Raw genomic sequence first — 26,878 nt, 5'->3', positions numbered from 1 at the left:
TCTCTATCATGTCTCCTCATGTGTCTCTCATGTGTCCTCATGTCTCCTCATGTGTCTCTCATGTTTCCTCATGTGTCTCTCTCATGTGTCTCTCTCATATGCCTCCTCATGTGTCCTCTTGTGTCTCCTCCTGTCTCCTCATGTGTCTCTCATGTCTCCTCATGTGTCTCTTTCATGTCTCCTCATGTGTCTCTCTCATGTGTCTCCTCATGTGTCCTCTCGTGTGTCCTCATGTCTCCTCATGTGTCTCTCTCATGTGTTTCTCTCATGTCTCCTCAGGTGTCTCCTCAGGTGTCTCTGCTGCTGCCTCTTGATCTTGGGACAGTGAAAGAACCTCCTGATGTCCTCTGGACCAATCACCTGTCCCTGTCCCCCTGGAGCTGCTCTGATCCTCATCACATGTTTTATTGTGGAGATTATATTCCTTTGCACTGATTCTGATACGTATCTAATATCTCATTCGTGGGTCCATTGTTAGTAACTCTGGGTTTTTCCTACATTGAAATGAGAAAATGTAATTATAGACATGAAGTAATTATCTTTTATGTTTATTTTCCGGACTCCACTTTAAGCAATAGATGCATTAATACGTTAATAAGAATGGACTGTTTCTGGAAAGGAGGAATATTTTAGTGTTTTTTATTGTATTAATTTGATCTATTTTTTTCAATAATAATATTGAGTACTTTTTACTTTACTTGTATTTATTTAAAAGTCACAGAGATCATCAGTTAATATAAATGTTCCAGAGTGAGTCTCTTCATCTGAAGTCAACAGAACAACTTGGTGCAGATTCCATTTGTCTTTAATGACTCAAAACAACCGTGAGTTACATGACCATCAATCATTTATTTCATATGCAGAGAAAAATATACAATTTAAATTCAAGCTCCAGCAAAAAGTCTCAATGCTCAGACAACAAGCCAGCGGGTCGGTGAGCGTCTGCAGAACAGGTACGAGTACGATAAGTAGCTACAGCCAGAGTCATGTGATACAAACAGTCACCTGACCACATCCATCACACACGTTCAAAGCCCAGAAGAAGTGTGTCCCTATCAGGTCATATTTAAACAGAACTACATTCTATTTAGTGATTATTAGAGTGGCTCCAAAAATGAGACAAAGGTCAAACGTCTCTGAACTGTTTGATTTCACGACTCGGGCGGCGAGTCACATAAAACACGTAGATACCAGACGCTCTCCTGCACAGCAAAGTAAACGATAGTACAACAGCTTCTTCTCTTCTGATATAGTAATATTCACAACATCTAGATTTGGATTAACAGGTTCTTTATTGGACATTCATGTGGTCTGTAAAATGTAAACGAATGAAGGGAGTGTCCCTGCGATGCACAGAGGACACGTTCACATCTTTATTTCTACAGCGAGAACAAGAGGTCACACATGGATAGGGTTAGGGTCAGGGTTCGGGTCAGGGTCAGGGTCAGGGTTAGGGTCAGGGTTAGGGTTAGGGTCAGGGTCAGGGTCAGGGTCAGGGTCAGGGTTAGGGTTAGGGTCATACTCAAACAGGATGTCTGTACAAAGCTAGATGACAGAAGTTCTCTTTCAGTTCTGTGCTACAAAAAAACACCAAACAGTTATAGAAAATATCCTTTTCAGATTTGAACAGTGACAGTTAAGCACAAAGAGCATCACAGCTGCGTTATAAGACGTTTCCATTAGTCCTGTCGAGTCTCCGTCCACATTCCGGTTGAAGTTGTCCTCGTCCGCAGGTTGGACAGAAGACGAGCAGTATTCACAAAGTTCCCTCAGAACAGGAGGAGACCCGAAGGAAACAAGTCGAGCTCCGAACAGACTCGACAATGATACAAATCCTGTGGATGTTTAGAACAGTTGGACTTCACGTGTACAGAGAGGATCCACTCACTGATTCTTTAAATCCACAGAACATCAGCTAAATGAGATGTAACATGAGCTGGAAATCAAGCTGCTGCTCCTCTGAGTTTCTAACAAACTCACTCACGAGCTCCAGGTGAGTCCATTATCTTCTGGATAGAACATCAGGTTTCTATTGAGCTTATGACATGGAGACTTAAATATGGTCCAATGAGTTTGTACAGCTCATCAATACTTTCAAACCTGTTTACGTTCAGAGTCAATGTGGCTCAAAGCACAGGTGTTGTTGCTATGGTTACCTTGAGTAAAACGAACAATGTTTTAACCTCATTGACGTTTTCTGACATCGTTTATTTATCAGCTAATGTATATATCAGTTTTTTGTGGCCTTTGTTTAATCTGTATGATATTATTATTGATTGATTGATTTTGATTGAATTCATAGGAATATTATAAGTATGAGTTCTGCTGAGGGAACATGAGCTCGACTAGCTTATTATGTGATGAACGTGGTGAATTTAGAAAATACTACGTGAAATCCAGTAGCAAGTATTTGAAGAATACTCAGTGTTCCCCCCGACACATTCGATTAGTTTACTGTTGTTGTCAGAGTTCCGTCCCCGTGTTAATGGAGTCATCTCATTTTAATAGGCCACAGAAGCAAAGGGCTCAAATTATGATGCCAGGGATAATTCACCGTGAGCAAAGTGATATTATTTCATATAACAGCCAATTATCAGGCAAACAGAAGAGCTCTTTCCTATAAAACACCATTAGGGTTTATTAATCTGAAAAATTCTAACTAAAGCTCAAAGTGATCCTGTCCTGATGATTCTTTATGAATACACGTCTGGACCAATATGAACAAACAGCGAAGCACCACGTTTTAAATCCAGCCAGAGACGACTTCACTTCATATTTAAGGCAAATGTAAGTTCATAGAATTGTTCCTCTCAAACAAAAGAAGATCAACATGAACAGAGGGATTATTTACAAATAAAAATATTAAATAATGAGAAAAAACACAGCAACAACATCAACTTGTTCCCCCCAACATTTTTTAAAAGTACTTTAACCAATTGAACCAATAAAATAACAAGAAGAGACACGATATCAATGAAAGTGGAAAAGCAGCCGGACAGAAAACTGTCTCTGAGCGTCTGGACAGTTTCACCAGGAACCACGTCAAGCTCCTGAAGCTCACGCCCAGAACCTGAAACACTATTTCTACTTGGCAGCAAGAGATTCAATTAGAACGAAATCATAAAATGAAGAAACATCTGTTTGTAAAAGTGATAAAACCTCTAGAGTGGTCTGCTTGTAACGACCAGCGACTCTCTGTGGGCGGGGCCACCGACACCTGTTACATTCTGGTCATCACAATATCGACCGTAGAAAGTGCCTGAGATCTGTGACTACGTTTTATTAAGTATGATTTCATCAGATTTGTTCCTTTGAGAGTTGATGGGTGTTGGCAACGAGTCTGATGTCAGTTCAATTTAAAACTGTCCACAGAACAACAGTGATTTGTGTCAGGGCGGATGTCCTCTGTAAGACACTGAGAGGAGAGAGAGCCCCTGTGGAGCGAGGGCGAGCACGGTGGCTCCGCCTCCTGCTTCCCCCCCGAGGTGCTGGGAGTCCGATCAGCTCCTGTGTAAACACCTCCACCCGATGGAGACATCATTAACTCAGCTGAGAGTTCGCCACCCTCAGACCCCTGAAACCCCCGAAACCCTCAGACCCTCAGACCCCCGGAACCCTCAGACCCCCGAAACCCTCAGACCCCCGGAACCCTCAGACCCCTCAGACCCCTGAAACCCTCAGACACCCGAAACCCTCAGACCCCCGGAACCCTCAGACCCCTGAATCCCTCAGACCCCTGAAACCCTCAGACCCCTGAAACCCCCGGAACCCTCAGACCCCTGAAACCCCCGAAACCCTCAGACACCCGAAACCCTCAGACCCCCGGAACCCTCAGACCCCTGAAACCCCCGAAACCCTCAGACCCTCAGACCCCCGGAACCCTCAGACCCCCGAAACCCTCAGACCCCCGGAACCCTCAGACCCTCAGAACCCTCAGACTCCTGAAACCCTCAGACACCCGAAACCCTCAGACCCCCGGAACCCTCAGACCCCCGGAACCCTCAGACCCCCGAAACCCTCAGACCCCCGGAACCCTCAGACCCCTGAAACCCCCGAAACCTTCAGACCCCCGGAACCCTCAGACCCATGAAACCCTCAGACCCCTGAAACCCCCGAAACCCTCAGACCCCAGGAGCCCTCAGACCCTCGGAACCCTCAGACCCCTGAAACCCTCAGACCCCTGAAACCCCCGAAACCCCCAGACCCCCGAAACACTCAGACCCCCGGAACCCTCACACACCTGAAACCCCCAAAACCCTCAGACCCCCGAAACCCTCAGACCCCCGGAACCCTCAGACCCCTGAAACCCTCAGACCCCTGAATCCCTCAGACCCCTGAAACCCTCAGACCCCTGAAACCCCCGGAACCCTCAGACCCCTGAAACCCTCAGACCCCTGAAACCCTCAGACCCCAGGAACCCTCAGACCCTCAGACCCCTGAAACCCTCAGACCCCTGAAACCCTCAGACCCCTGGAACCCTCAGACCCCTGAAACCCTCAGACCCTCAGACCCCTGAAACCCTCAGACCCTCAGACCCCTGAAACCCTCAGACCCCCATCCCTTTCCCAACAACTCACCTGGAAGAGGCAGCTCAACCAGTCATTACACAAACATCTGTGATTCTACTTCCTGTTTCCTTCACCTGATGGAACCAGCATCTGATCACATTCACCTTAGATCTTCACCAGTGGGCGGGTCTTATCCGTCTCTGTTTCACTGCCGCTTCACACCGGTGTATTAAATGAATCATGTTTATTTTAGTTTAACTGTAAAGATACGATCTCCACTAGTGCTGTTTTTCAGTCTAATTCTAATGAGAAAGTTTCTTTTTGCTTGTTCCGTCTCCATCAGGGATTCAGAGCTGCTGCAGGAAGTTCACGTCACACAGGCATGAACGTTTCTCTACAGCAAGAATAAGACTGCAGACTTTTTCATGACCTAGTTTATACTCAGTCTATATTTTATAACTAGAATCATCCAGAATTAGAGTCGGATGTTCTGGTTCAGCAAACGCTGGACGTGTGCATGGGAAGATTCACAGGGACAAGGATATAAAACCAGAAGAATCAAATGGAAATGATCCATTATGTCAAAAATGTGATGGAAATATTCACCCGGCCTGTATCCAGGGACCGGTCTGATGACCCACCGGCTCGGGTCAGAACCAGGACCTGTGTCCAGGGACCGGTCTGATGACCCACCGGCTCGGGTCAGAACCAGGACCCGTCTCCAGGGACCGGTCTGATGACCCACCGGCTCGGGTCAGAACCAGGACCTGTGTCCAGGGACCGGTCTGATGACCCACCGGCTCGGGTCAGAACCAGGACCCGTCTCCAGGGACCGGTCTGATGACCCACCGGCTCGGGTGAGAACCAGGACCCGTCTCCAGGGACCGGTCTGATGACCCACCGGCTCGGGTCAGAACCAGGACCTGTGTCCAGGGACCGGTCTGATGACCCACCAGCTCGGGTCAGAACCAGGACCTGTGTCCAGGGACCGGTCTGATGACCCACCGGCTCGGGTCAGAACCAGGACCTGTGTCCAGGGACCGGTCTGATGACCCACCGGCTCGGGTCAGAACCAGGACCTGTGTCCAGGGACCGGTCTGATGACCCACCAGCTCGGGTCAGAACCAGGACCCGTCTCCAGGGACCGGTCTGATGACCCACCGGCTCGGGTCAGAACCAGGACCCGTCTCCAGGGACCGGTCTGCTGACCCACCGGCTCGGGTCAGAACCAGGACCTGTATCCAGGGACCGGTCTGATGACCCACCGGCTCGGGTCAGAACCAGGACCTGTGTCCAGGGACCGGTCTGATGACCCACCGGCTCGGGTCAGAACCAGGACCTGTGTCCAGGGACCGGTCTGATGACCCACCGGCTCGGGTCAGAACCAGGACCTGTGTCCAGGGACCGGTCTGATGACCCACCGGCTCGGGTCAGAACCAGGACCCGTCTCCAGGGACCGGTCTGATGGTGTGATCTCAGGTGAAAGGTTCCTTCAGGTTTGCTGTGAGCCACAGAGTGTTGGTGAAGAGGACTGAAGGCACGAGACCCGAACCCAGACCCGTACAGGACATTAAAGATGCTTCACATTTAAACTCAAGTGAGTAAAAGACACAACAGTGATCATACACAGATGAAAAATGGTTTGTGTTCAAATCCAGAATTCGGTCTTTTCATCCCCAGACTTCCCCCCAAGCCACAATCATCAGCTGAGCAGAGGACCACACAGATTAATATAATATAATATAATATTTATATGAGACAACGCAGGGAATGAGACTGAAAGGTTCTTCCACAGATGTCGTGTTGAATATACAATCACAGATGTGTGGTTCTGTCTGGTGAGCAGTTCTGAATCTTTATTCTATTTAAGAATTCACAATCATTAATCACTTGATTTATCGGACGAATTCAGATTTCCTGGTGAATTTTAAGGCATCTTATCTTCGTGCTGCAGCAAATAACAGAAACAGCTTTTACCTTTTTTTTGACCAGGTTATGTTAAAAGAACAGTCAAGGCTGCAAATTTCATGCAGGAGGATTTCTGTTTGGATCCGGGAGGATTCCTCACAAACAGGAGCCGTCACAGAAGAAGAAGAGAACGATTCTGGTGTTTGAGTTTCTCCTTTAGGTTCAAAGCTTCCCTCACCCACAGCTCCACACTTCAACAGCCCACCGGTGGGGATAGAAAGTTTTTAAAAATCACAAAAACTCTAAGAATCGGTTTTAGGAAAATAATTCTTAGAATGATTTCACTTCAGGACGTTTAGAAATGTTGCTCCTACGAGAAATAACATTCACGTGGGTCGAGACACAGCTCAGGAAACAGAGTTCAAGAGGAGCTTGTGGAACGTTATTTTTTTTCTTATACTTATGTTTACATCCAACTTCTTATTTCAGATATCATGTCACATTGAGTTGGCCTGTGAGGCCTGATATGAGCTCAGCAGCAGAGAGTAAAGAGCCAGAAGGATTGTTTGCTGCTGGAAACCACTGAAGGAACATGAAACCAGTTCATAGCACCGAAGCAGCACATGGTTTCAGAGATTTGGTATCAGAGGTAAAAGTCAGATCATCATGATGACGTCTCCAATCTGTCGCTCCATCATCTCATCATCTCATCGTCTCATCGTCTCATCGTCTCATCGTCTCATCGTCTCATCGTCTCATCATCTCATCGTCTCATCGTCTCATCATCTCATCGTCTCATCGTCTCATCGTCTCATCATCTCATCGTCTCATCGTCTCATCATCTCATCGTCTCATCATCTCATCATCTCATCGTCTCATCGTCTCATCATCTCATCATCTCATCGTCTCATCATCTCATCGTCTCATCATCTCATCATCTCATCGTCTCATCGTCTCATCGTCTCATCGTCTCATCATCTGCTTCTGGCACTTTCCTGCCCGAGGTGTCAGCGATCCCTCCTCTCATCCCGAGGACTCGACCCATCTTTGTTCCTAAATCCGTTCGGCCTCATCCTCTCCGTCTCCCTCCCCCCCGCCCCAGGCAAGTCTTCTAGTGGGGGGGCGGGAGGGCTCGTGCCGCTAGAGCGCTGTGATCTGAGTTAATTCAGTGTTGGAGTTCCCTGTGCCCTGCATCTCTCTCCTCTGCTGGGGGTCCACCCCCACCAAGGGCAGCTCCACGCCTAGTCATGCAGGATTCGGTGTCCCCCCCCCGAGCCCCCCGTCTCCGGCCTTGCAGCTGTAGGCGGCCGCCACCTCCCTGGCGATGCTCCTCATCCGGCCGGACTGCTGCGTGTCCAGGCGGAACGGCGACGGGCCGCAGAACTCGCGGAAGCAGCGCTTGAAGTTCTCGTCCAGGAAGGCGTAGAGCACCGGGTTCAAGCTGCTGTTGACGTAGCCCAGCGCGATGCAGAAGTGCATCAGGACCAGAGTGAACATGCTGCTGAGGTTGAAGCCCAGCGACTGGGCCAGGACCATGATCTGGATGGGCGTCCAGCACACCACGAAGGCCGCCACCACCACCAGAACCATCCTGGTGATGCGGCGCAGGTTGCGGTCCTTCTCCTTGGAGCCGGACAGGATGCGGACGCTGCGCAGGCGCTTGACCATCAGGCTGTAGCAGAAGCTGATGATCGCCACGGGGATGAGGAAGGAGAAGAAGAAGACGCAGGTGCCGAACACCTGATCCCAGTGACTCCGGGGTTCAGGTAAGACCATGATGCACTCCACAGCTGGATGGGTGGGACAGAAGGAAGGAGACACAGTCAGTCACAGATGGTTTGGAACAGCTGAAGAATAAAAGTAGGAGAAAGTTTGCTGGTGTTATTGTTTTAAAGCTGAAAACATGTGATGAATGATATGTTTGTTTATTGAACTGGAAACAACGTCTCAGGTCTGTTGTGTCTGTGAACAAAGACCCGATGACAACTGACAACTTCATTCTGTATTAAAACATCAGAATCTTGTTCAACTAAACTGAGCAAAACTAGAAGTACAAAAATAAAATCAATTCTCTCATATAACAAAGGTGCATTTCCAAAAATAACCATTATTCACTTAATGTAATCAAACTGGGAACAATGTGAATACTAATGTTTATTGTTATAATAATATGAAAAGCGTTGAGAGAGAGCTGATGTATTATTCCATGTGGTGGAAGCTTTCATGTGATACAGGGTCACAAGGTCACAGGGTCACTGGGTCACTGGGTCACAGGGTCACATGATTTACAGTTTGTGTTTAAAGCTGAAGCTTCATTACTGCTCATCCCACAGAGACACAGAGAGAGAGAGAGAGAGAGAGAGAGAGAGAGAGAGACACAGAGAGAGAGAGAGAGAGAGAGAGAGAGAGAGAGAGAGACACACAGAGAGAGAGAGAGAGAGAGAGAGAGAGAGAGAGAGAGACAGACACACACAGAGAGAGAGAGAGAGAGAGAGAGAGAGAGAGAGAGAGAGAGAGAGAGAGAGAGAGAGAGAGAGAGAGAGAGAGAGGACGAAAGCAGGAAGTTGATCACCGGAGGTTCGAGTGTGTTCCCGACCAGAAGCTGGAATTAATGCAGCCACAGAAAACACAATCAAATAGAATGATGGAATCGATCCCTGCAGGGAAATAACCTGTGATGACCGAGGGTCAGAGGTCAAACGGAACAACCACCAAACATCAGAGGAAAGATGCTGAATTCACACGTTTGTTTTCTGGTTTTGATGAATTACAGATAACGTGCCTGAGGAGGATCTTCTCATTTCTGTCTCTTCTCAGGCGTCTCCGTCCTGATGAAGCTGCTTCCCCTGGGTCTCGCCCCCCCGCTCATCAAACGCTTCTGACAGAGAATCTCACAGACACTTATCATCTTATGATTTCATTCTGCTCACAGACTGGGACACACCTCAACAATCACACAAACTGCAGCTGAGTATAAACACATCGGAGTTGTCTTCAAACGACCACGTCATGTTCCACCACAACAAATCACGTTAATCATTTCATCTCTGTATGAAAATCATATTTCTCTTTTGCCAGAGTCCAAATCGACAAAAACAAACAGAATCTAGAAGATTTAAGGTCAAATTTAAAATAATACACACAGTATTAGGCTGTTGTGTAAATGTTCAATAAAAAGATAGAAGTTGTGTTATTGTGAAAATTCTTTGTAACCATAACACACAGACACACACACTCCCTGTGGGTATTCATTTTACAGGAAATAAAATTATGATTGATTTAATTCAGTTCCCTGGAGAGATGTTGTCACTGCCTGTTGCATAAACACACACACTCACACACGCACACACACACGCACACACACGCACACACTCACACACACACACACACACTCTGCAGCTTCTCTCTCAGGAGGTTCTTCAGTAAAACGTCTCACAACAAAAGGTCGAGTCCTCATCACTTGACAGCTGTTTGCAGAAATCACTCATTGGCTCCTTGGAAATATTTCACCTTCTCAAATGTCAACAGACTTTTCCTGTTTCTACGAAACCTGTGTTGTCACATTTCTGAATCAGAAATAATATCCACAATCAACGCAGATTAACGGTCATTAATCGATCCAATCGCCCGGCTGCTCAGCGTCTGAGGGTCGAGGCAGGAGCCAATCAGAGCGGACCGGACGAGAGGAGGGATCCGCCCACAGGTCAACAGCCTATCACAAGGCACCATCATTCATTCAAAGGACTCATGTGGGAAGAGATGAAGAGAGAAGGTTTCACTCTGATTCTCTTCATCAACATATCTGATGATGCAGAACAACTATGATACATCTGTGATTATGATGTATATTTGTTCATGAAACATATCGTGTGTTCATGATGTATGATATGTATCATGTGTGTTCATGAAACATATCATGTGTTCATGATGTATGATATGTATCATGTGTGTTCATGAAACATATCATGTGTTCATGATGTATGATATGTATCATGTGTGTTCATGAAACATATCGTGTGTTCATGATGTATGATATGTATCATGTGTGTTCATGAAACATATCATGTGTTCATCATGTATGATATGTATCATGTGTGTTCATGATATGTGAGAAACAATATGTTCCCTTGAACATGGTCTGATGAATATATAAGATAATTTGGTCAACTTTTTATAACTGAGTGAAACGTGGAGTTCATCCCAGTGTCCAGTCATAAAGTGAGAAAACGTTATCAACCAGCTGTAAACTCTCGGTTCATCTCTTTCACATCTATCTCTTTATTCAATACAGATGTTTTTATGGTTAACGTGGTTTAGCCTCTTTGTCTGTCACGCCTTTCTTAATTATTATTCAAATATCAGAAATACATGTCAAGGTGTTGTTTAAATGCTCTTAACAAACATACAACACAGGTTTTTTAACACATATGTTGATGTGATTAAAAGCCACATGATGGTGGAGCTGAGGATTCATAGAAGAAAAAACCTGGACAGACACACATGGAGGAAAGTGCTGCTGAGCCGTTCTGCTCTGAAGAGAAGAACCTGAGTCCTTCTCTTCTTCTTCTTCACGTCTCTGTCGTGTTTTTATTTCTTTCTCTTCACACGTAAGAACTTTGTCTGAGCTTCTATTTCACAGCAGGTGATTCTCATCCCCTCGTTTATCACTTCTTTCTCTTACTAATTATTTTCTTAGCCTTTATTTTCTCTGTTCATTCATGTATCTTGAATCTCTGTCTGTCCACAGCTCTTCTCCTCTTCCTCTTTCCATCCTTTGTTTCCATCTCTTCTTTTTATTTCCCTTCACACACTGTTCTCCGGTCCTAGGGAGAACCGGAACCCAAACCCGAACCCGAACCCGAACCCGAACCCGAACCCGAACCCGAACCCGAACCTGAACCCGAACCCGAACCCGAACCAACACTCATGGTTCCCTCAGCTATGAGATATAATTTTCAGGATAATAACTGTGTTGATGCATCCAGATGAATTGAACCTGAACTCATGCTAACCATGTTTTACCAGGAGCATTAGAAGCCTTGGACCAGATGATCACATGATGCCACTACTTAAGTCACGTGTACTCTCCTTCACCACGGCTCATTTATTTCAATCCACTTACTGGGTTACTGATAAAGCAACGGTACGTTAAATTAAATCACGCTGCTCATCATTAACTGGCTTTATAATGAAGGAACAAGGTTCCCTGAGATTAACTCACTGGAGTAAAACCATATCAGAGCTGGATCTAAACTGCAGGACGTCCCGTCCTCTGTTTCCTGATGAGAGAGAAGAGGTGAGACATCTCACATGAAGTCCTCCAGCTGGAGTCAGAGGAGACACTGAAGACAAAGCCCCTCAAGTCGACATCAGGACAGAGACACAGCAGCGTTGAATCTGCCTTGTTACCATGACGACACCAGGTTGTTACCAGGCCTTCATTCAAGTTTATTACTAGTTTAGAAAAGGAAATGCTTGTTCCTACACGTCAGAATATCCAGAGCAAAGTTCCTTCTGGTGTTCTGACGCCTGCAGCTGTGACTGGAGGTCAGAACTCTGTCTCCTCTGCTTGTTTAGAGGAAACAGGACGAGGAGACCAGAGGAACATGATGGATTCTCCCGGAGTGTTGTTCTCTCAGCAGTCAGAACTAACAGAGGAACATACAGAGAACCAGGGAATGGTAGAGCGCCAACCTCCTCCAAGGTTAAACACACGATTGGTTCTTAGTAGAAACAAAACAGAAAAGTACTCGATGCCCTAAATGATTAGTTTGTCAAACATAGTAAAAGAAAAGGATCCAAACCTCCTGTTTGTGTCTGTGAGTCACATCCCTCCAGCTGCTTTGACCCTAACCCTGCAGGCGCTCGTGCACGAGCTACTGAAGCTAATGAAGTTATATCCTTTATATTCAAAGTGTTATTTGTACTTCCAGCTCTCGTCTGTGTCACCAAGTCACTTAGTGTGTGAAGGTCAGATCCCACCAGGGAACATGATGGAGATCCCCCCGATGCTTTAGGTTGGATTTGTCTTCAGATAATGAAACTTCTCCTTTTTAGGTAAACATGTAAAAAGTAAAGTCACTCGGTCTCAAAACACTCGAGTGAGATGGTGAAACAGACCAGAAGAGAAACGTGTTGAACTCCCAGTGACATGTTCCTGCTTCAGTGTTTGGATTCACGGGTTCACATGTTAACATAGAAACAGAGCAGCAATAAGTCTGCACACACACACACACACACACACACACACACACACACACACACACACACACACACACACACACACACACACACACACACACACACACACACACACACACACACACACACACACACACGTCGTTATCATTCTCACACGACCATATAAGGTAAACACTGAGCTGTGAAATACATGCACATAGTTTAATGTGTTTAGAGTCTGTTCCACTTCAAGATGTTTAATGAATATTAGACAATAACTCTGTGTGTGTTGTTTAAACTAAAACACATGAATGGCTGAGTGAGATTATTTATGGCAGCACACACCCACACACTGAGACACACACACACCCACACACTGAGACACACACACACACACTCAGACACACACACACACACACACACACTCACACCCTGTATACAGTGTGAGGACCCAGTGAAAAGCAGTTTGAAAGGAAACGAGTGGATTTGAAAGAGAAGCTTCTGTTTCCATCTGGAGTCAGAACGTGAAACTTTAAACTTCATCTTTTCATTCACGGACGACAAATGGTTTCTGTCTCATCTCTCTTGAGAAATCTGTGTGTGTAACATGAACCTTCTTCATGACCAGAGCCAGGAGACTCCAGTGAGTTTTAAAGATCATATCCACACTTCTCTCTGACTGAGGCCTGAACTAACGACTGTGGGTTATTATGTATTAGGAACATGGATCTGTGATAAATCATCTCATTCATTACATGGAGAATTTCCACAGCTGGTTGATAAGGTCTGGAAACGGATGGAAACTCAAACTATGATGCAGTGACTTCTCATAGAGAGAGGAACAAACTATTGTAGGAGATTATCTGATCTGATTGTTATTTGTCTTGTATTGATTTATTATTTTTGTGCATGGAATAACCGGTATTCAGTTTCTCTCCAGATGAACGACATGGAAAGAAAGAAAAGTGGAGATGCTGCCTGAGTGAAGATTGAAATCATAAGTCGGAGGAATCATGAGTCAGAGTGAGAGCTCCTCACTTCTCTGCTGCTCTCTGGGGTCAAATCATTCCACTACATGGAGTCCTGTGGGACAGGACACGTCCGGGACAAACGTCTCTGAGACAAACGTCTCTGGGACAAACGTCTCTGGGACAAACGTCTCTGAGACGTCCTCTTCTCTGCTCCCTGAGTTCACTGCAGCTTCATGTGAAGCAGCTTCTAACCTCCAGTGACGCAGCAGAAGGACGGAGAAGCTGAGGCAGAATCTGAGTTGTTGGATATAAGACAAAGAGCAGAAAGTGTCCGGACACATGGAAACACTGGAACATGAGATTCCTACAAATGAAAATGAGAAATGTTGCCACGAATCAAAATCCACTCTTGAGTCCAGCAGAGAAGAATTTTCCCAACACGTCGTTGAAAAAGATTCAAACCAAAACAGGTTCCTCATGTTCTTCGACTCAGTGACAGTTTCACAGGTGGAAGAGTTCAGTGGGAACATTAACCTCAGAGTTCCACACGCTGGTTCTTCTTCCCATCATGCACTTCAGTTCTCACCAGGTGGGCGGAGCTCTGATCGGATGAGGATTCAGGTGAAGGTCGAGTCTCACAGATTCATGTTACGTTTGGATTTTAATCATATAGTGTAAAATGACTTCATGACTTACTGTTGTGCTCCTGCTCTTCTTCGATGTTTCCCAGGACCATCGCTGGAATCCCAAACGCCGAAGCCAACACCCACACACAGATGTTCACCACCTGAAGACGTGAGGAGACAATCAATAACTTATAGATGGTCTGATGGTATGGTGATGATTATCTTTTCAATCTCATAATATCTTTTCATTCCGTTTAGTGTTAATATGTAAGTCAGTGAATGTCCTGTGATGTCAGCTGGGTTCCTGGCGACGCCTCCTCTCACCTTGGCCTTGTGAGGCGTCCTCATGTCCAGAGCCTTGACCGGGTGGCACACGGCCACGTAGCGGTCCATGCTCATCACCGTGAGCGTGAAGGTGCTGGTGAACATGTTGTAGTAGTCGATCGACACCACCACTTTGCACAGAGTGTTGCCGAACGGCCAGAAGCCCAGGAACACGTCGGTTCCCTGAAGGCATCAGGAGACCAACGGGGGGGCAGACAGGTGCAGGCAGAATACATGTAAGATAATATATAACTTGAGATTGTTAATATATAACTTCAGGCAGTAAACATGACTTCATATACATGTTTATATAACATGTTTATATAACATGCACACACAGCGACTGGTCAAATCCACGTCACGTGTTTCTGAGGTTTTATCTGTTTTCACCACAGAGATGAAGGAATGATGAGTCATCATTAAGAGTTTAACAGGTTTTCATAAAGTCCCTGAGTTATAAATGAAATGATATTATACTGGTGTTGCATCAGAAGGGACAGAAAGTAAATCACTCAAACCACGATCATGTTTTAATGTAAAGGCCAAAGCAACCAAGTGAGTTTAAAGTTAGATGGAAATCACTCTTACATCCAAACCCAGTTATTAGAGGACAGACACTTTAACTGCTTTAAGGATTATGATCTTTGTCATGTTGTTCATTATGTTGGTTTTTCAGTTGAGTGTGTGTCTGTGTGCGTCCAACACAACGTCCACTAACTGCTCCTGTGACACCTGAACTCGTCCTCTCAGTTAATGACCTTGATGAAATGACCATGTGTCTTCTGAGCGCTCAGAGGACAGAAGGTGTGAGGTGCAGATGTGACGGAGGTGGACACACACACACACACACACACACACACACACACACACACACACACACACACACACACACACCTGGAAGGGTAGCGTGGCGAGGAACAGAGAGTCGGCCAGAGCCAGGTTGAAGATGTAGATGTTCGTGGCCGTCTTCATCTTGGTGTATCTGAGGAGAGAGAGAGATGTTTTACAGAAGGTCACATGCTCACGTCTTTAACACTTCAGGTGCACGCGGCCGGAGGTGCACGTGGCCGCAGGTGCACGTAGCTGCAGGTGCACCTTTGACCTTTGACCTTTGACCATCAGTATGCACAGCGTGTCTGAGTGAGATCTGGTCGACACTTTAATCCCGAGCAGTGAGGACATTGTTCACCAGTGGGAATCAAACCCCCGAGTCCTGACAATTCAATCGAGATCTTCCTGTCTGCTGATGTATAACTTACATACATTTAATTATATCCAAATACAAACTCTGTAGTTACATTTCACATAATACTTTTATGCAAATGATTCATATAAAATGAACAGTTTAAAGCTCTTGAATGAACGATATCCACAAACCATGTTCCTTCGATCTGCTCCTCAACTGGTTGAAATCATATTTATCATATCGATTCATATTTGTGCAAACGAATGATGATGCAATGATCGCTTCCTATGAAACAGTCAGGAAATTGGGATTCATCTTTGATTCTCACTGAAAACAAATCTCTAGTAACATCTCAAAAAGCTGGGATCTATGAATATAGGCTACATTACATTAATAAGATGTCATTGACCTTCGACCTCTAATCAGATGCGTCAAAAACAAACCAGAGTTGGAGTCTCAGTCTTGAGATTCTTTGATCGTTATTATCGACATCTTTGGTTAAAATTAGATCCGTAGACCAGTGAAAAATATCAGGATTCATGTTGTGGAGCCAAAACTGTTTGTGAAACATGAAACTAATGATTCAATAAAAAGATTGACCTTCATTCTCTAATTATCTGAGTTTGTTCATCTTTCAAGTTTTGGGCTTGAGGAGAAAAGTATTTTCTGATCCAGCTGCCCCCCCCACAGTTTCTCCTCCAGCTCTTCTCCTGTTCTCTCTATCCTCTCTTCCTCCCAGTTTCAGATGACGTTCTTAATACTCATGTCTTCAGGTCTCTCACTCATCGATTCCTTTGCATCTCATCATCTTTTATCCTCTCGTTTCCTCCTTTTGACTTTGACTCCTCCTCTTATTCACGTGTGGCGTCTTCACAGCTTCAGCTCTCGTCCGTCCTGCATGAATATCTTAGGATTGTTGGTTTAATTACTTATTTGATTATATAAAAAGAGCTGAGACGTCATGATGGACAGCTGATTCTGACTCAGGATTGGTCAAGTGCGTGTAAGGGCGGGACCTCAACGTCGTAGCTCCGCCCCCTGATCAATATGCACAGACTCTGACTGCAGATGCACAAGATGGTGGAGATTGCATCTGTTATAGTTTGATCTTAATTTAGAGTTTATGTATTTTATATTTCAAAGTGACATCAAAACACTGAAAGATGAAAGGACACAATCCCGTGAAGACAATCTAATGTGAAACAGCTGAACCATGTGACCCGGCTCATCTGGACCACGCCCACTGGACACGCCCACTGGACCTGACCCGGTTCGACCCGACAGCAGAAGTGTCACATGATCTTCAGCTGAGCTTCAGAATCAGTTTCTTCACAGGTTTTATCTCTCAGTCTCATCCTGTGATGAAGGGACAAGGTCCTGACCGCTGGGTGGAGGACAGACGATGACTCACCAATAACTGAGTGGATATGATACATTCATGGATGTATGAGGCAACAGGCAAATCATAAAGTTGTTGTTTCTTTGTGTTCTTTCTTTCTTTTTGTTTTCATCTTCCGTCTCATTCTGTGGTTTTACATCTCTTCAGTCTTTTGTCATCTTTTCTTTTCGGCTCAGATCTTTTCTACTTCTGTCTCTTTGTGGTTCTATGTTCATCCTCCCGTCTTTACTCCCTGATTTATTCTTCAGTCCCTCCTGTATCACATCTAAATATGACTTCATCTCTTCTGTCTCTGCATCCCCTCCCCCCCCGGCGCCCCTCCCTCTCTCTGCGTACTGCGGACCTGCAGGCCGAGCGTCTTCAGAGAGAATCCTCCTCCTCTCGCTCCACCAGAGACGGAGCGCTGGGTCCTCTCTCTCCTGCAGAACATCTTGTCTTCTCTCTTTCTGTCTCTCTGCTCTGCACATAAAAAAATCTCTTTCGTGAATTTGGACCCATGTTCTGACCTGTTCCGTAAACCATCTCATTTCCCTTCCTCCCTGTCTCTGTCCTTCAGTGGAAGACATGGTGGGAGAGGACAGGACAGAGAAAGAGAAGAGACAGACATGCAGCTCCAGTGAGAGTCTCCAGCAGGAGGTCCAGAGGAGCTGAGGTGAGACACAGACTCATCAGCAGGATTCACAGTGAGCGGGTCGGGGGGGCGGTGAAGCTTCGACCACTCACAGACGCAAAAAACGAGCAAATCTCTCAGGTATGATTGACAGCAGCGTTTCCCTGGCAACGCTGTCAACAGCTGATGACTAAGTCAGTTTATCCTCAGGTTCTGGTTCAGACTTTTACATTGAGTCCTTCTGATTGGTGGTGGTGTGGGGGGGGGGGGTAATTAGAATTGCTGGATTTTTACCAATGATGTGCACATATGCAATATTTGTCGTATTGAACATTATGTAACCACTGTTCCTACGCTGGTGAATGAAAACATAGCTAAGCTAACTGCTAGCACTGTTAGCATTCACCGTGTGAACTTCAGGAACTCGACAATCTCCAGAATGAGCAGAAAGATTCAGCTTTTCTATCTAAGAAGGTTCTGCTGCTTCCTCAGGTCTCTCCTGTCTACCTCTCTTTTCACCTCTTCTGTTTCTTCAATAATCACAAAGACAAATCAGTTCGATCCACAGGAAACAGCCGCAGCACAGGTCACTTTCAAATGAAAGAAATGTGGTAACGCTCAAATCTATTAAGTAAAGAAAAAAACACTTCATTTTTATGGGACACAAACTCTTCTTCCATTTAAAACTCAAATTTAGCAGAAAAAAATCCAACATCCCAACGACTGCGTCCATGATTCCAACCTTTTCACAATAAAAGACTTCCTGCTCTGAACAGACACTGAATTATGAATCTGACTGGTCTGTTATTCATAGAGATTCTTAATGAGTCCTTCATATAAATGTACTGAGTACTGACAGATCTCCACCTACTGTGCACACACACACACACACACACACACACAGATACACACACACACACACACACGGGGTGAAACCTAATTATGTAATTGATAATCAAGTAAGAACAAAATGAGATATTTTGTTCCACAAGGGCAGTAATAGGAAATAGAGGTGACACCTTGTGCACATGAACAACAACGGTTATTAAATCTGGTTAAATCCCCGATGACCTGGAGGTGTGATCACACCTAGTGGTCACACGGAGGAACTTCTCATGTGAGACAGATAACATCATCCAGCCAAACGAGCTGAAGAGGGAAACAATCAGTTCATAGATATCACTCTCCATATGACTGATGGGAATCTTCCTCAGTGAAAGTCACATCTATAAATCTGAACAAATTCAATAACAACCATATGAAAATAACAAAAATCACAAATCTGTCTTCCTCGTTGAAGCCATTTTCTTTTTCCTTCCTTCCTTCCTGAAACAAAGGAGACAGTTTCCTGCTCAGATCACTGTATTAATACATCAGCCCCCCCCCCCCCCCCCCTTCATCTTTCATCTTTATTTGCACGCAACTGTGATCTTGCAATTATTAAATGCAGTGGATGGATTACCTCTCTGAACCTTTCAGGAAACACATTCGCAGCCGATTATGAAATCTGCTGGTGAAACGCTTCCTTCACATTTACAGAATGAATCTCTTCAGTCGGATGAAAGACACTTCTCTGTCTGACCCCATGACCCCATGACCCCATGACCTGCTGGGCTTCATTCATCCATTTGAAAAAGGTCTGAGGTTCTCTGGATAATCTTCATACATCTAATCTCAGATCTGATTTAAAGATTGTTCATCTGATTCAGTCACGAACATTCTTCACGTAAACAGAGTGAAATGAAACATTGAGTCTTTGCAGATGATTTTGTCCTTTTCACTTCATCACATGATCTCTGCTCCATCGATTCCTCATCTCTGACTTTTCTTCTTCTTCATTTCACGCTGAGCTTCTTCTCTCCATTAATAGAGAGAGAAGTCTGTGTGATAACTCTTTCATCTGCTGAGCTGTTTGCTTTCAAATATTAATCTTCACTTTGAATTATTCACACACTGCAGGTCTGCACTGTCGGCTTGAAGGAGCCGTCATTTGTGTGTGTGTGTGTGTGTGTTTGTTTGTGTGTGTGTGTGTGTGTGTGTGTTTGTTTGTGTGTGTGTGTGTTTGTGTGTGTTTGTGTGTGTGTTTGGTTGTGTGTGTGTGTGTTAATGGGAGGTTGACTATGTGTTGATCTAAACACCACAGAGACAAGTGCAGATGATCTCATAAGAGACAAAGAAAGCAGAGTCCTTCAATTCGGACAAATCTGCAGGAACAACATCATTTGACAATAATCCCATTTATTTCTCTGTTGTGTCTTTGTGTTGTGTTCCCTCTCTTCTCTCCCTTTAATCACAACGTTTTATAAAAACCTATTTGTCTGTTTCCTGCCACAGCAGAAGACCTTTCACATCCCTGTGTGACTTCCGAAGAAAGAGCTCTTGAAGAAAAACCAATTCTGGATCCCAATCTCCGGATCCCAGCTGGGTAATGTGTTCACAGCCCCCCCCCCGTGACATCAGCCACGTTCCTCTAAGTCAGCTTCTCACTAAGCTGAGGATGTTCTATTATCTCCGTGGCGCCGACAGGGGATTCAAGCGAGCAGTGAGGGATTATGGGAAACGCATGCTGATGTCAACCTGTAAGTCCTGGTTCCATGAGGTGTTTAAATGATAGAGTTCAGTTGTAAACACTGACGTGTGTGGACCGGGCAGCTGAAGCCGTTCAGACACATCACAACCTGAGCTGACGTTTGCTGATAGGAAAACTTTCATTTCACAGAATAAACATTGGAGACAAAGATCAGTATTTATGTTCAGATTTTAGAATAAAACGTATAGTTCAACTGTCAAATATCTGTATCACGAATCTAATTATTAGCTGCAGCTTTAAAAAGGACCTTGAGATGTAAACGAGCGTAAAATCCATGAAGCATCTGCTGGTGTCCTCATCAGGAACGTGAAGGTGACGATTAGCTCCAGTCTCGTTCGATCCCAGCATCACAGCTGCGTCCCCATTGACTCTCTTTTTAAAACCAGTTGTTTTCTGTTTCACTTGGTAAGAAAATACTGGAAGAATCAACTCAGATCTGTTTGTTGTCTTGTTCAACCTCAGAGCAACAGGATCCTGAGAGATGAAGCTGAGGTGAGAACATGTCTTCAGACTCATCAGTCACAGGATCAACCACAGCTCATAAAACCTCTCATGTGAAAAGTCTGCACAGACGAGAGCTGCTGAGGAAACACAATGTGAACAGTGTCTGGAGATGGTCAAATATTAGAGACTCCTGTTGTTTTAATGTAGAAGAACAAACTGTCCTGAAACGTCTCTGGAACCATAACTCGTGGTTGTATCATCATTACACAGCAGCCGTATTGATTCTGTTTTCTAATGAGACCGGCTGCTCATTGTAAACCAGGGATATCGACAATATTATGACTCAGGATGAAGATGCTCAGAATCTACAGCAGGGAAATGATGAATATGTTTTGGTCCAGCGTGTCCTCACAGACGTCTTCAGAATAAAACAAGCTGCTAACTGCTCTTTGGATCTAATGAGGTCAGATGAATCCTTACTGGTGGAATGAGATGCAGCCTTCTGCTTGTAAAGCAGTTGTGGTCAGTAAAACATTATTACATCATTGATTCTAAGTAAAAAAACACTTTCTTCATTACTATGGGTCTCAGTTTCTAATGAAAGCTCCTGTAAACTGAGAGAAATGAGTTGAATTATGCACTGGTTCAGTCCATACATGCTTCTGTAAAGGTTGCTGATCTGCAATCAGCCGAGTAATTCAGCAGCAAATTAGCAGCAGAGGTTCTCAAATCATTCGCTAGAAGCACTTTGGCTTCGTTTATCTGTAAATGTGTCTGTGGCTCACAGAGAGGACTTCAGCTAACTTGTTGTCATTTTCTCTTGAGCAGCTTGTGAGCAAAGTTAATGTGGAAGTCGTTCGACAGGAACACATGAAAACTGGGTTGAAGTTTTGCTCAGAAGCTTCTTCTCGTCTCTGGAACCATCTTCTTGTTCATGAGCGTATTCCTGACGGCAGCAGGACTTTGAGTTTCTGGTGCTGACGCTCCACGGACGCTGCAGGAGCTGATTCACCGATGAGACCGAGGTGAAGAGTCACTTTAGCTCGGTCGTGAATCGTGATCCAGGTTACAGGAAGTCTTACTGAAACTTATCCAAATGAGACCTGGATGTGACTGTGTCCCCGACTGAGCTCCACAGGGCGGAGTCACTGATCCACTTGTTTTAATTACAGCAGCTAGAGTGACGAAGAGGAGGAATTAGCTTTGAGACGTCAATTCATGAGCAGCAGTTATTAAAATACATTTAATTCAGTCGACGACTTATTAGCACTATTTAATGTTCTTGTTCCTTTCATTAACTTCCTTCTGCAGAACAGCATGTGATCAGATGTACATGATGCACAGAAGCTACACCCCCCTCTTCACATGAGCTGATCCAGCATCAGGAGACAATGAGCTCAGACTCAGCAGCTTCGAGTCATTTACAAACCAACGCTCTTCAGCCTGAACTCATCCCGCTCCCAGGCCACATGGCGTGTTTGAGACATGTTGCATGCGTGTGAGCTGCACATGAGAACTAACTGGACATGTTCACTGGGAGCTTCAGGTCTGTTCTGTGGAACATGTTGAGTTCAGTTCATATCCCCTGAGAATCTCCTGTCATCACTCCTTATTGTTCTGAGGGCACAGGTGGAGTCATGTGTGAAATGAGGTTGGATGAGGTTGGATGAGGCTGGATGAGGCTGGATGAGGCTCCGTGTCTCACTGGAGAAATAGAAAGCCCATCTAATTACAATCTGGAGCCAGAGAGCAGCGACCTGTGACCTGTTGATCCTCCGTTAATCAGGATCCGCAGGAGAACTGGTTTCAGTCGGTTTGATTTGAGTCTTCATGAGACAGATCATATCTATATTTGATCTTCAACGTGTTTCATCTCCAGAAGGTAAATGAACTATCCTGTTGAAAGTGGTGGATCCTGATCGTGGACTATGATCACAACCAGACTGCTTGATATATAATATTTCTCCTCAGATATTGACAATAATCCATCAGGTCATTGACCTTCAGTTCTGCTACAAACTGTTTATTCTAATCAAAGCTGTGAAGACTCTGATCTCTCTGACACATAAGAATTGATTTATTGATCGTGATTCATCGGGATTCGTCTGCTGCACTGAGACGTGATCGACTTGTGATGAAATCTCACAAAGAGAAGATTCCGTGTTTGGTTTTCTTCATCTCTGCTTTTTATTATGTTACCATCTCATCCAGAGCCAGACTGAGAAAACAACTCTTTCCATCCAGTCTCAGATGAAGTCGTCTTCTCTTTTCTCTGCAGCATAAAGGTTGATCTGAAATTCAAAGTGTCTCCTTCTCTCTCTGCCCCCCCCCCCCCTCTCAGACACAAACAAACTCTACCCACCAACAAGCACCTCGTTAAGAACCTGGAGCTCTTATGTCCTTAGAGACTCTCACTCATCTCTCTTTTCACTCCCTCCAGCCCTCCACCTCTTCTTCCACCCACTCCTTTCCTTCTCCTCTTCCTCCGGCTGCTCTTCTTTCCTCCTCCTTTTCTTCCTCTCCATCTCTGCTGTTTTTCCTCTGATCTCCTGAACTACATGTTCGTATGGATAAGTGTTTGTTCTGTGAAACAGCTGATTCACCACCAGGGGCTTCGTTTCCTCCTGAGCAGGATCGTAACCTGACAAACAAGATGGCCGCTGGATTCTGTCTCCGTGCAGAAGTGAACAGGGACAATCGTTCAGAAGGAACGTGAAATGAATGTGATCCCAAAACTTTTACTTTGATTCCACTTGAGTAAAGTTATGGAAATTAAAATATATTTGACATTTATACGGCTGGAAAATAGAAGATAAGCAAAATTAAATAAGAAGGACTAGAAGGACCAGAGCCTCTGGAAGAGAGGGGGAGTGAGGGAGGGGCTCATTTGTAATTATATATATATTATCTGACTTCATGAAAAAATTCCTGCAACTCAACGGACTACCCTCACCCCAACGCAACTCAACACAGAGTCTGGAACCTGCTGCAGAGAGGGAGGATGAAACCCTGTCACATGGTAATAATACAGTTTTCTCCCAGGTTATAATCTAGATATCCAGTTTCTTTCTGATGAATATTTGATTTAAGTATCAGTCTTCATGCTGGTTACAGCGGTTTCCCAGTACATCCACATGTTGTTGTTGTTTACCTGCAGTTTTTCAGTGAGTAAAAGAAAGAAGTTTGGAAACGCTGCTGACCCTGTTTTATTTTGAAAATCTCAGAGTTGTGTTTTGGTCTTGATGAAGCTGAAGTTCTCTTCCTGATTGGCTCTAACCAGTCACATGACTCGACTACCAGCGGTGAAGCCAAACTTACACTTCCTGTCAGTAACAGTTCTTCAGCTCCACCTGCTGGTTGAATCATCAGTGTGGACGTAACCGGAGCGAGAGAATAACGAAGTCCTGAGCTGTAACTGATGAAAGCACTTCCTGTATCTGCCTCGCTGTCAGAGGGTCAGCTGACCGGTGACCAGCTGTGACATCAGTCGTACCCGATCACATGGTGAATCGTTTTTACCGGTTATTAAAGAGTCATTTTTCAGCTCATCCTGTCTCATGTACCCTCGTCTTTCTTTCTTTGAATTATCGTCTCTCTCATTTCGTCTCTCTCTCTGGTTCCAGGTGAGTTCCCCCCCGCCCCCCTTGTTTCCTGATTAAAGCCGCTAACGCTCTCATTAACCTGCTTATCTTTCATTTCTTTCACCTCACACCTCTCGTTTCCTTCAGCGTGACACTGAGCTTTATCTGTTTCTCTTTCATAATGTCACAAATAAAACTGATGAGGTTTTAATTCATTTTTTAATTAAACATGTTGAGAATGTTTGGCAACAGCTTTCAGAAGTGTATTCTTAACACAAGAAGATATATTCATCTAGGTTCTGTGCAGAATTCATGAGCGGCGCTATGGAGCAAATATTGATTATAATGATTTTATATCAGCCATCATAATCATCAATATGAATATTTGTATCTCTGGTCTTCCAGTCCCTGACATTTAAGCCAGTGAAAATGTTGAGGACTACTTATTAACTTGCAACACAATAGGAAATAAAAAGGTTTGAATAATGTGACAGTATGATAATGCTCCCATCATCTTCATAACTTTATTTCTCACCTTGTGAAGAGCAGCTGATAAATGTTCTGTAGCAACCGTACGGGTTTGAATCACAGAAGCAGCAGATTGAGTTTCTGTGTTTCTCATCCTGAGACGTCTGGGACGCGACCGTCGTCATGGCAACCGAGTCTTATTGATTGAAATGGTCCAGATCAAGTGGTGCGCCCGTTGAAATTGTTTGTGTAATAGAATGTTCTTGGTTATGGCTGGTGCCGAACTGACTCACATGTGTATATCAAATATCAAACACCTTATATGGTATAATATATAGAACATCTACTCCAGAGGAATCCTGAGCATGAACCTGCAATAGCCAATGAGAAGCTGAGTGGGTTCAGAGTGGAAAGCGCTCTGTCGTGCACCGGGCTAGGCTAACCCAGACCCGAACCCGAACCCTAACCCGAACCCTGACCCTAACCCTAACCCGAACCCTAACCCGAACCCGAACCCGAACCCGAACCCGAACCCTAACCCGAACCCTGACCCTAACCCGAACCCTGACCCTTTAACCCCAGCTCTCCCAATCCTAAACCTGACCCTGACCATAATCCTAACAGGGACCGCTCTGAGACCAGCATCATTCACCGGCCCAACGACCCTGACCGCAACCCCGTCATAGGACCATTCATATCCACCTTCTCCCATAGAATCACCAGATTACATACCATCATTAAACAAAACTTCGCCCTTACCCAAACAGTACAGCCGGCTTTCCAGAATCATACCACCATATCCGCCTACAGGAAGAATAAAAACCTTCACAGCCTACTACTAAGATCAAAGTACTCAGATAACAAACCTTCAACCCAAACACAATATGACACACACTATAGAAACAGGAAATTCATCTCAAACCTCCACAGCAAGACAGCTTCCCCCACATTAGGCACATTCTCACTCAACACCAGCAACGTCATCTACATCATCACATGCACCACCTGCAATAAACACTATGTCGGAGAATCAAAACATTCCATCCTCACCCGACTCAAACAACATCTGTACAACACTGGGGAAGGCAAACTGACCCCCCCCATGGTCCTTCATTTCCAACATCATCCAGTCACCAGTTCAACCATCTCAGGCCTGGAAGCAAACGACCAGTCCACCATAACTACGGCATGCCCATCCCTCTTACCTGTCTTTTGTTGAACCCCCCCCTTTTTTTCATGCTCATAAAGTTCCATCAGGCAGAGAGACGCCCACCATCTGCACAAAACCAGGCAGCATCCAAACCCACCTCTGCCCCTGGTCCTAACAGGACGTGCTCTGCCTGGGGAGCGTACCCTGGTCCCCGGGATGAGAGAGCTGAGCTTTCCCAACCTGACCATCACCTTCTCTTAAGGCACAAGCCCTCTGGACCTCTATATAACCAACTTTCAAACCGGATGAAACCTAACAGGTCAGTAGGCCAGTGCAAGTCAAGTCAAAACCCTGAACCCCAACCCCAACCCCAACCCAAACCTAACCCTTACCATAACCTTTAACCCTAACCCAAACCTAACCTAACCTAACCCTAACCCTAACTTTAACCCGAACCCGAACCCGAACCCTTAAACCTAACCCCAACCCCAACCTAACCCAAACCTAACCCTAACTTTAACCCCAACCCCAACCCCAACCCCAACCCAAACCTAACCTAACCCTAACCCTAACCCTAACCCTAACACGAACCCGAACCAGAACCCGAACCTCACCCTAACCCTAACCCGAACCCTAATGATCAGGTGATCAGCTGCTCTTCTTAGGCTCATTTCTTTACAGGACACGTTGGCAGTTGATTTTTCCTTTTTTATATTCAGCCCTGCTCATAAAAACCTGCATGAATCATTATATCTCCACATGCGTTCCTTCCATTCTCCAAAAGCCCCGCCCGCCTCTTACTGTACTGCTACACAATGAAGCGCTCCTTGGGCAGAAATCAGCCGCTCTCCATTGATCAGAAATCAAGACTCGGCTCAGAGGCTTGATGGAGACGGCTCCTGCCGGGGACTCGTGTTCCCGTCCACCGGAGAC

The 26,878-nt window shown here is 45.1% G+C and overlaps 1 protein-coding gene across 2 annotated transcripts in view; it reads right to left on the bottom strand.

Annotated features, from left to right (window-relative positions):
- Positions 1-7,661: 7,661 nt before the first annotated feature.
- The window catches only part of oprl1 (opiate receptor-like 1), a 25,857-nt gene continuing 6,640 nt past the window's right edge, over positions 7,662-26,878 (bottom strand). The window contains exons 2-6 of one of the 2 annotated variants that reach the window (XM_061075127.1): positions 15,412-15,499; positions 14,518-14,700; positions 14,278-14,354; positions 13,277-13,287; positions 7,662-8,206 (exon numbers count right to left, since the gene is read on the bottom strand). In XM_061075127.1, coding sequence (XP_060931110.1) covers positions 7,662-8,206; positions 13,277-13,287; positions 14,278-14,354; positions 14,518-14,700; positions 15,412-15,499 — 904 coding nt within the window. Of the gene's footprint in view, positions 8,207-13,276; positions 13,288-14,263; positions 14,355-14,517; positions 14,701-15,411; positions 15,500-26,878 lie in introns of both variants that reach the window. The other variant, XM_061075126.1, reaches the window with a different exon arrangement.

This window comes from Limanda limanda, chromosome 7, assembly GCF_963576545.1.
Source record: "Limanda limanda chromosome 7, fLimLim1.1, whole genome shotgun sequence".
Taxonomy (NCBI): domain Eukaryota; kingdom Metazoa; phylum Chordata; class Actinopteri; order Pleuronectiformes; family Pleuronectidae; genus Limanda; species Limanda limanda.
The sequence above is the reverse complement of the archived record's forward strand: the minus strand, read 5'-3'. Positions and strand labels throughout refer to the sequence as shown.